The sequence below is a fragment of the Orycteropus afer genome, unplaced genomic scaffold (genome assembly GCF_000298275.1).
Source record: "Orycteropus afer afer isolate SDZICR_OR568_19922 unplaced genomic scaffold, OryAfe1.0 scaffold00393, whole genome shotgun sequence".
NCBI lineage: Eukaryota > Metazoa > Chordata > Mammalia > Tubulidentata > Orycteropodidae > Orycteropus > Orycteropus afer.
In genome coordinates this window covers 1,564,375-1,574,887 of record NW_006921980.1, presented here as the reverse complement: position 1 = coordinate 1,574,887, position 10,513 = coordinate 1,564,375, and the positions used below count along the sequence as shown (strand labels likewise).

The following is a 10,513-nucleotide window of genomic DNA, read 5'->3' as shown; positions in this document are numbered from 1 at the left end:
TCTGGAGGCTCTAGAAATTCATTTCTTGCCTTTTTTAGCTTCTAAAGGCCACCTGTATTCCTTGGCTTATGGCCACTCCCTTTAATTTCAAGGCCAGCAATATAGCTTTCTCAATCAATCAGTCAATCTCCCTCTCTCTCTCTCTCCCTCTCTGTCCCTCTCCCTCTGCTTCTGTTGTCACATCACCTTCTCTGACTCTGACCCTCCTACCTCCCTCTTATAAGGACCCCTGTGATTTAAAAAATAATAATAATACTGTGATAAAATCTGTATAACAAAACATTTGCCATTTTAACGATCTTTAAATGTACAGTTTGGTGTCATTAATTATATTCACCATGTTTACAGCTATCACCCCTATCCATTTTCAAATATTTTTCATCACCCCAATAGAAACTCAGTGCCCCTTAAGTAATAACTGCACATTTCCCCCTTCCTGTCAGCTCCCGTGCTACTAACAAACTTGTGTCTCTGTGCATTTGCCTATTCTAGATATTTCATAGAAGTGGGATCATACAGTATTTGTCCTTTTGTGACTGACTTATTTCAACTCAGCATGTTTTCAGGGTTCATCCATCCATAGCATATATCAAGACTTCATTTTTCATTGTGTAACCATTTAATCTTTTTCATAGTTTTGGTTTTCTTTTTTTATTATTATTTTAATTTCCTCCAGACATCTTTCAAAAACATGACAAAGTATACAACCTACTGGGCTGGCTCCTCCGTGAGGCAGATGCTTCTTGCCCCATTCTAACAACCAGATACCAGTTCAGGGGGTTGATGGAATTTGCCCAGTCATACAAGCAGAGGAACCCTGTTCATTCATTCATCCATCCATGTGCCTTGACTATGAACTAGCCCAAGTGCAACTTCTTTATCCCTTGGAGCAGCCAATTTCATGCCCACCTTTTCTCGTTCCCCTAATACAGCAACCCAAGAATCCTAGGTCCCATCCAGTGACCTGATCCTCCCTCTGACCGGCCATCTCTGCTGCAAGAACTCTTGGCAGGCCTCAGGGAACATGCCTGGGCAAGCCAAGCCCTTTCATCCCCTTCAGGGTATCATTGCTGAGGAAAACAAAAACTTGCAACCCCAGGGAGATGAAGACCCCGGGAAGTTCAAGGAGGCTGAACTGAAGATGCGTAAGCAGTTCGGGATGCCTGAGGGAGAGAAGCTGGTCAACTACTACTCCTGCAGCTACTGGAAGGGCCGTGTGCCCCGGCAGGGCTGGCTCTACCTCACCGTCAACCACCTGTGCTTCTACTCCTTCCTGCTGGGAAAGGAAGGTGAGCCCACACGGGGCAGCCAGGGCCTGAGTGAGGCAGGCAGTGGGCACTACTGGGCTCGTGATGAAGACTCCCCCAGCCCCTGGTCTCCACACCCCAGCCCCTCACTTCTTGGCCTTGCCTCCAGAAAATGGTGGGGTCTTCCTTCTCTTGGCCCCTACGTAACCACCAGAGGATTTCACCTCAGCAGCCCATGGTTGGAACACCCAAACTTGAGCCTGGCACCTCTAGCTCCTGGAGCTTTTACCATGTCTGCAGCCCACTAGGATGACACTATGTAAAATTACCTTTAAAGGGTAATTTTCTTTTAAATCAGTATGTTTGAGGGCATCTATCTCCCTGTGTAATTCTAAGTGACCATCTGCCTTGTCCCTGTGCCACTGCAGTCCCCTTCTGCTGGTCCCTCCCTTTGGGAAATCCTGGCCTCAGGATGCAGTTGACCCGCCCTGGCCTAGCAGTGTAGGCCCCTTACCATACTGTCAGCTTCCTCCTGCCATCATCACCCAAAAAAACGCACCCAGGGCTTTGGCTATTATTATAAGTAGTTGCCATTTTCTAAGCCCAGCAAGCCCTCCTCCCACCGCAGCACACAGCCTCCTCCTGCCTGCTCTCACTCACCTTACCTGGCAGTAAGGATGCCAGTCCCCTCCCGGATTTGAGGCAGCTTCCCCCTGTCCTCACCAGGCAGTAGTATCCTCTCTGTACTGGTCATGCCCTGTTGTGACTTGTGAGTTTCTTGAGACTGGGATCTTCTTTATAGTTCATCTCTGTGCCTTCATTCATTTCATTCTTCATTCACTCGCTGGGCAAATGCTTAGAGTAAGTTGCCAGGCTAGGTGCTTGGGTGGGGCTGGGGTGCAGTGGACACTGGCTGCAATCCTTCCTCACAAAGTACTTGTCTCAGTGTTACCACTGGAGCCCTCTGGTGGGTACAGGTGCAGGTGGTAGTTGGAGCCCCCTTGCAGAGCCCTCTGCATGTGGTTACCAGTGGTGTGTCTTACCTGTATGTCTAGTGAGCCTCGTGGTGCAGTGGGTAGATGTTACACGGCTGGAGAAGAATGCCACTCTGCTCTTCCCTGAGAGCATCCGCGTGGATACCCGGGACCAAGAACTCTTCTTCTCCATGTTCCTCAACATCAGCGAGACTTTCAAGCTCATGGAGCAGCTGGCCAACCTGGCCATGCGACAGCTGTTGGATAGCGAAGGCTTCCTGGAGGAAAAGGCCCTACCCAGACCCATCCGGCCACACAGGAATATCTCAGCTCTGAAGCGGTGCGTTGTCCTTTGGGGCGGAAGGGTCTCTAGTGTGGGTGGGTGGGTTCACCTGGCCACTGGGAAGAAGGGCAGGTGAACAGATCATCGTAATATAGCATGAGGAGGGCACCAAGAGAGATTGGCAGTGGTGCATCATAAAGTAGCCACTTATATAACAGAAGTACTTTATATTCTACCATGAGTAGGTGCTCTTACTACTAAGGTCTCAGATAAGGAACCTGAGGCACAGAGAAGTTAAGTAACTTGTCTGAAGTAACTTAGCTACTGAGTGGACGAGCCAAGAAGCTGGCCACAGAGCCTGTCCTCCCACTGGCTGAGTCAGGATACGGTCAGGTTCTCTGAGACCTTCTAGAGGTTATATTTGGAACACTCTGGTGAATCTGGGCTCAGTGGGATGGAGACTGACTGCTGTTCATGAGACGGCCTGGGCCAGAAGGCCCCTTGCAGCTGAGGGGCCAGACTTCCTGGGTCTTCCATTTACACCAAGCTGAGGAGACAGACTGGATGAATGACGGACCTCACCATTGGCTTGATTGGGGATGGACGGTCAGAAGGCAAATGTTGATGGCTGGCCCCTCAGAGCACCGTTGCTTGAGCACTCAGGTTGTAGAGTTACAGAAACCTGCAAGACTGGCCAAGAGCTCTGGGCTCAGTGATGCCCTGGGATCCCACAGCCAGCATGTGGCATCAAGCTCTAGGAGCACTCATCCCAGCCTGGCCACTCCTGAGTCATAGCTGGAGATGTAGTCTAAGCCCTAGGCTCTGGGGTATGCCTATGGGCTGCAACATTGACCAAGGACCTCTTTTTTTTTTTTTTTTTTTAATCATGATTTGGGTGAAAGCTTACAGAGCACATTCATTTTCCATACAGCAAGGACCTCATTCTTGATGGGAGAGAAGGGGTGCCTCTTAAGACCGTCTTAAAAAAAAAAAAAAGAATATGTCTGGGGTATTTCAGCAATCTCTGTCACCATTATGTCAGGTGAGCCAGGCATGCCTTGATCAGGCTGCAGCTGTCTAAGGCAGGCAGAAGGCCCCATTGGGGCAGTGGAGAGAGTTTATATGGACAGAGTCATCCCAGGGACAAGGACCACCTCACAGCCCCTGCACTTATGAGCATGGATTTTTATTAAGTGACAGTGACTTCATATTTCAGTTTAAACTCCACTTGGGGGTTCTTATCTAGGGTTTTTAGGTAGGGTTGGGCTTTCCCCAATGTAAAGAAGCAGCCTTTGGGCCAGAGATTCCACGCTGGACATCAGGGCCAGGTACAGGGCACTGCCTGTGTAACATCTGGGTCTTCTGTCCAAGGAGTCGGGTCCCATGGGCATGTTATTTTGAACCACTTCTTGGCTTGTCATGAATAGCCCACATTTGGCTTAGTCATTTAAAGCACAGTTTCATTGAAATCTGAGGTCCCTGGTCAAATCTTGCTCACAGGAGGACCCCTGAGATCCCACTGAATCCCACTGTTCACTAAAGAATGAGGAAACAAGCCCAGTGAGGTCCTAGGGCTCCCTCACAAGAGTGCTGACCCTGACTCTTGCCCCTTTTCTTTCATTCCCCCAGAGACCTAGACGCACGTGCCAAGAATGAGTGCTACCGGGCCACCTTCCGGCTGCCCAGGGATGAGCGCCTGGATGGCCACACGGGCTGTACCCTGTGGACGCCCTTCAACAAGCTGCATATCCCTGGCCAGATGTTCATCTCCAACAACTACATCTGCTTTGCTAGCAAGGAGGAGGATGCATGCCACCTCATCATACCCCTGAGGGAGGTGAGATCCTTTTGCTCAGAGGCTAAAGCCACAGAGGGAAGGGTGTGGGCTTGGACGTCCCTCAGACTGATTCCCTCAGCCCTGCCTAATTCACAGGGAACCTTGTGGGCCTGTTCAGCAGCAGTTCCCAGGATCCTTGGCCCAGCCTAGGGCCATGTGTGAGGGCCTAGCTGGTTGAATTGGCCCCTCCCCAAGCATCTGCCCTTTGCCAGGCCCCAGGCCTGAGGCTGGAAGTGGGGTATACTGATACCCCTCAGGAATCACCTTGCCTTGTGGAGGAGACAGTGGGGAGTACCTCAGGGCACATTGAGCAATGTCAGGGGAGTACACACTGGAATGGAAAGGGAAGGACTGAACTTCGTTGCATGTGAGGTATCTGTCAGCCCCGGCCCTGCAGTGGGGTTTGGCAAAGCCCTGCTATTTTGACTTATGGCTGGGCTGGAGGACCCAGACTCACAATGACCTCAGGGAAGACCAGCCCCACATGTCCCTGCCCCCCGCCACACACATACATGACTATGGCTCAAGTCTCAGTGGTGCCCTCAGAGGGCCTATGTCGCTGAGTCCATATACTCATTCTCAGGCTTGTGGGGCTTCCTGGCAACCCTGGAGGAAGGAAGGCCATTGGTTCTGTGGCTGTGGTGAAGAGGTATGGGCAGCAATGGAAGGGACTCCACCCAGGCAGAGGCACTGACAATCTGGGTCAGGGTGCATCTCAACAAGGCAAGGCTGGAGCTTAATGCTGTGAGTGCAGCAAGGCTTTTTGCTACCAGCTATTACTGAAATCTCAGTGTTGTGGTTTTATTAAAATCCAGGAGCAATGACACCTCCCTGGCATTTGTGCAAAGCCCTTAAACTGCAGTACAGCTGTGAGTACTATGGGGCACTCCACTGCCTCATTTTCCCTGAGGGCACTCAGTAGCAAAAGACTCGAGTGTAAAAGGGGAAAAGAGACTTTAGATTCAAACAGGTTCAATAGGACACTTTTACTAAGACCTGGAGAGGACAAAGACAAAACAAAGGCAATCATCCAAGATGAGGGAAACCATCAGCACTACACAGTACAGAAAGCTGAATGGAGTCCACTGAGTCACGGCCATGGGGCTAATTATATATGATTGAAAACAAAGGGACTCATCACAAAATCATGACTGGTGGCAATTGATTTCATGATTCAGGTACATAATTAAAGATAGAATTAAAGATAGAAAAGGGTTGCAGGATTGGTTCTGGGCCTTGATTGACTACCTGGTTAGGTGGTGGTCTGATTATGACTCATGACCATGTAACCTGAGCCATAGCCACAAGGTGACCACAAAACAATACTAAGACCCCCAACCTTAATTTCAATTAGAAAAGGACACAGTCAGGCAAGTTCCCTAGTTCTTTGTGTGAGCAAAGAGTATGGCTTTCAACCATACTCCTCTCAGTGCAAACTGCCCCTCCCTAGGTTTGACCTGGAACTTGTCTACACGGAGCCACAATGTTAAGGTCAGAAAACTCAATTGGCATCTGAACTTATGTTAAGACTCAAAACAGAGATAGGGCTGCCACTGTAGACCATAGCCTTCCACAAACCTAGTGCTTTAGATTTTTTGTTTGTTTGTGATTCATTTATTCATAATTCCCATAGATTATTCTGAAGTTCTTTAGATTTTAAGCTCTAATAGAAGAGCCACAGTTCAGCACTAAGTAGAGCAGCTAATACATGGCCCCTTCTCTCCCTTCTCTTTTGGCACTAGGCATAGTGGGTTTTTGGCTCCTTAGGCCCAGTTCCATTTCTTATAACAGATCCTTGGTATTTTTGGTGGCAGAGAGGCTCTGCTGAGCTGGGGCAGCAGGATTGCCTTGCACTAGAAGCTGGGCCTGAGATCTTGAGACAGAGCTCTATAGAGCATGTACACGCGAGCTCCATGGTACCCATCTTTGAGACATGGAGGGTGCAGGACTGTTGTTTCTGTGACGCCTCTGCAGAGCTCATAATCCAGTAGGGGAGAAAGACTGCAGACCCACACAAGGGGGTGGTGTCCCCAGGAGATGGGGAGGCAGCAACTAGGCTGCAGAGGATCAGGGTTAAGATGATGGTCCCTGGCCCAGCACTGACCATCCTGAACATACCTGCTCCTCAGGGTCCTAGCCTCCAGGGCCTCCCTTGCTCACAGATCCCTGTTCAGGTTTATGGGGAGAGAACCAGCTCCACTTGTGTGTCTGGTGGGCTCTTGAATTTGCTCTTCTCATCTTCCTCCCTCTGTAAATGGCCTCCTCCTATCGTTCACTCAGGTTGTTAAAAGCAGGACATCCTTTAATGCCCACCCCTCATCTCCCATGTCCTAACCATAGCCCGTCCTGTTGGCTTCTTCAACGCATGTCCTGAGTCCCTCTTTTTTTTTTTTTTCTTTTTTTAAATTTTTACCGTGATTTGGGTGAAAGTTAACAGAGCAAATTCATTTTCCATACAGCAGTTCATACACATTTTGTTTCATGACATTGACTACAATTCCCCACAATGTAACAGCTATCTTCCCACTTCCTCCCCATAGTTACCTCTTCCCTGTGCCCTTCCCTTTGGTGCATTCCTCCCACCCCCCCCCAGCTGTCTCACTGTGAAAACACTGCCCTTCTGTTCTCCCATGATTGATCACTCCAAATAGTGTATCTACCTGATATAAATGTTCACCCCATATGCCTGTCTGTTGTTAGGTTGGAAGTCACAGGAGTTCAGCTCCAGACCTGAAGGGTAACTAGAGGCCGTAGTCTCAGAGGTCTCACCAGGCTCTATCAGACCAGCAAACCCAGTCTTTTTCAGTGATTCCTGAGTCCCTCTCCGCCCCTTCATTTCCATGGCCACCACTTACCATGCCCTCCTCTGCGTGGGCACTTCAGAAGTGTCCTAAGTGCACCTTGGCCCCACTGACCTCTTCTCACACAGCCACCCAAGTAATTTAAAATGGAGGTCTGGTCATATTGGTGCCTGCTTAGAATCCTCCAGCATCTTCTGCTGATTAGAGTAATCCCCAGCTGCCCGCTGTGACCTGTAAACCTGCAGTGACCCAGTCCTTCCCTCCTCACCCTTGCTCACTCTGTTCCAGCCTCTCCAGCTTTTTCTTCTACATTGAGCCAGTTGTCACTGCCACCTCAGCAGGATGCTCTGCCAGTACCCCCTACTGTGAAGTCTCAGCCTAGTTTCTGCCTCCGTAGAGATTCTGTCAGCCTAGGCAGCCCCTCTGCCCCCCAGCTCCCCATGGACAGCACTCACCACCCCCTTGTGTGGGTCTTCAGTCTTTCTCCCCCTCTGGATGGTGAGCTCTGCAGAGGCACCTGCAGAAACAACAGTCCTGCACCCTCCATGCCTCAAAGATGGGCACCATGGAGCTCGCGTGTACATGCTGTTAAAGAGCGTTCACTGGGAGTAAGGGCTGGGGAAAGCCTTCAAGCTCAGGAGATGCTTCTAGTGTTCTGAAATAGGAAACAACTAGTAGACTTTTAGAAGCCAACAAGTGCCAGCAGTTGGGCTAAGCACTAATCAAACCAAACCCACTGCCATTGAGTGGAGTCTCATTCGTAGTGACCCTATAGGACAGAGTAGAACTGCCTCATAGGGTTTCCAAGGCTGTTAATCTTTATGGAATGCAGACTGCCTCATCTTTCTCCCCCAGAGCAGCTGGTGGGTTCAAACTACCAGCCTTCTGATTAACAGCTGAATGCTTTAACCACTGTGCTACCAGACCTCCTACATTAAAACTAGGTGCTATCAAATCTACTCCCACAGTTGTGTGTGTCAGAGTAGAACTGTGTGCCATAAGGTTTTCAGTGGTTGATTTTTCAGAAGTAGATCACCAGGACTTCCTTTCAGGACACCCCTGGGTGAACTTGAACCTCCATCCTTTAGGTTAGCAGCCAGGTGGTTCAATCATTTGTACCAGAGACTCCACAGTTTGCATTAGAATCCTCATAATAGCCCTGCAGAGCCAATGTGTTCACTCCACTGACAGGTGAGAGAACAAGTCTTAAGGAGGTTAGGCAGCTTGCTCAGGGTCACAGGACGGCAAGTGGCAGAGCTAGGGTAGGAATGCAGTCTGGCTTGGAGAACAGGGCCCTTCCACTCACCACACTGTGTTCAGGGAGTACAGACTGAGGACCACAGCAGTCTCCTCATGCTCATAAAAATGCCCAGCCTTCTCCCAGACATGAGAACTCAATAATTGATGTGCATACTCCACCCTAAAAGACTTAGGGAGCCCCACTCCCTAAGTGTGGGCTGTGCATTGTGACATCATTCCAAAAGTGCAGAATGGAAAGGGGGAAAAGAATAACTTCACAGTGGAAAAACCTAACCAATACTAAGGCAGCCAGGTGGTGGAAGATCAGCATCATCAGTGATGTCATGTTGGTAGTATGTACTGATAGTATGTATCTTGATATGATATGATGAGAATGGCACTTTACCTCTGTGGTCTTCCTCCCCAAAACCCATAACCCCAGTCTAATCATGAGAAAAATAAGACATCCCAATAGAGAGACATTCTACAAAACACCTGACCTATACTCAAAGCTGTCAAAATCATAACAAGGAATGTCTGAGAAACTTACCACAACCAAGAGGAGCTTATGGACATGATGACTAAATGTAACATGGGACCTGGATGGGCTACTCAGACAGGAAAAGGACATTAGGAAAAAATTAAGGCAATCTGAATAAAGTGTGGACTTTAGTTAATAATAATGTATCAATATTGGCTCATTAATTGCAACAAACATGGTTTGGTTTCTATACTAATGTAAGATGTTAATAATGTGAGGTATATGTATGTGTGAACTCTGTACTGTCAACTCTAAGAAATTTTTAACTTTGTGTGTGTGTGTGTGTGTGTGTGTGTGTGAGATTTGGGTGAAAATTTACAGAGCAAATTCACTTTCCATGTAGCAGTTCACATACACTCTGTCTCATGACATTGACTACAATTTACCCAATGCAACACCTCCCCTCCCACTTCCTCCCAATAGTTACCTCTTCTCTGTGTCATGGCTCCATGTACTCCTGCCCCGTGAGCTGTCCCCCTGTGCATAAACAGCCATTCTTTCTCCCGTGATTGTTCTCTCCAAGGAGTGTACATGTTCAACTCTTATGCCTGTCTTTTGTTTGGCTGAAAGCCACAGGAGTGGGTTCAATCCCAGACCTGAAATGCAGCTAGGGGCTATAGTCTCAGTGGTTCCACCAGGCTCGGACCAGCAAACCTGATCTACTTTTTTTTTTTTTTCCCCTAAATGATTTGGAGTTTTGTTCCACATTGTTGTCCCTCTCTATCCAGGATCTCCTACATAGATCCTCCTCCGAGTGATTGACAGTGGTAGCCGGGCACCATCTAGTTCTTCTGGTCTTCATAGTCGTATAGTCTGAGGATTGCAGGGTGTACCAGTCATGAGGACTAATTGTTTCCATAAATCTTTGTCTTCATTATTCTTTGCTCCAGATGAGTAGAGACCCATTGTTGCATCTAGATGGCTGCTTGCAGACTTTTAAGATCCCAGTCGGTACTTGCCAAAGTAAGAGGTGGAACAATGTTTTGTTTAGTATGTTATGCCAATTGAGCTTGATGTCACCTGCGACTGTGGTCCTGAGCCCACAGGTTCAACTACTCAGTCCCTCTGGGTAGCTGGCTGTGACCAAGAAGTGACTACAACCTTGTCCCTTGTCAGCTCTGCTATACTCCTGGGAATTTTTACAGAACATACAAATAAACTTATAGAACCATCGTCTGCCAACCCTATACAAGGTCTTGGGTACACTCAATGCCTAATAGTTCAGCCTGTCCACCCATCTATCCACCTGTAACCCATGTTTGCCTTCACTGACAACGCAGTACTACATGTGCAAAAGGGTTCATCTTTGTTGTCTGCACCTCCCATGTACCTCAGTGCCACCATGTTGATTACTCACATTTGGTACATTGCCATTCTCTTCACCCAAATCAATACTTATTTCTACCTATCTAACAGTGTTCCCTACCCTACCCTCCTACCCCTGGTAATCATCAAAGAAAATTTCCTTCCATATATAAACTGTTTCTTAACTTTAACAATAATGGACTAATATAGTATTTGACCTTTTGTGATTGACTTACTTCACTCAGCATAATGTCCTCCAAGTTCATCCATGTTATGTGGTGTTTTG

The 10,513-nt window shown here is 48.2% G+C and overlaps 1 protein-coding gene across 1 annotated transcript in view; it reads left to right on the top strand.

Annotated features, from left to right (window-relative positions):
- The first annotated feature begins 1,141 nt into the window (after nucleotides 1-1,141).
- Nucleotides 1,142-10,513, top strand: part of TBC1D9B (TBC1 domain family member 9B) — a 33,414-nt gene continuing 24,042 nt past the window's right edge. The window contains exons 1-3 of the mRNA XM_042782624.1: nucleotides 1,142-1,289; nucleotides 2,303-2,561; nucleotides 4,134-4,341. Coding sequence (XP_042638558.1) covers nucleotides 1,142-1,289; nucleotides 2,303-2,561; nucleotides 4,134-4,341 — 615 coding nt within the window. The remainder of the gene's footprint in view (nucleotides 1,290-2,302; nucleotides 2,562-4,133; nucleotides 4,342-10,513) is intronic.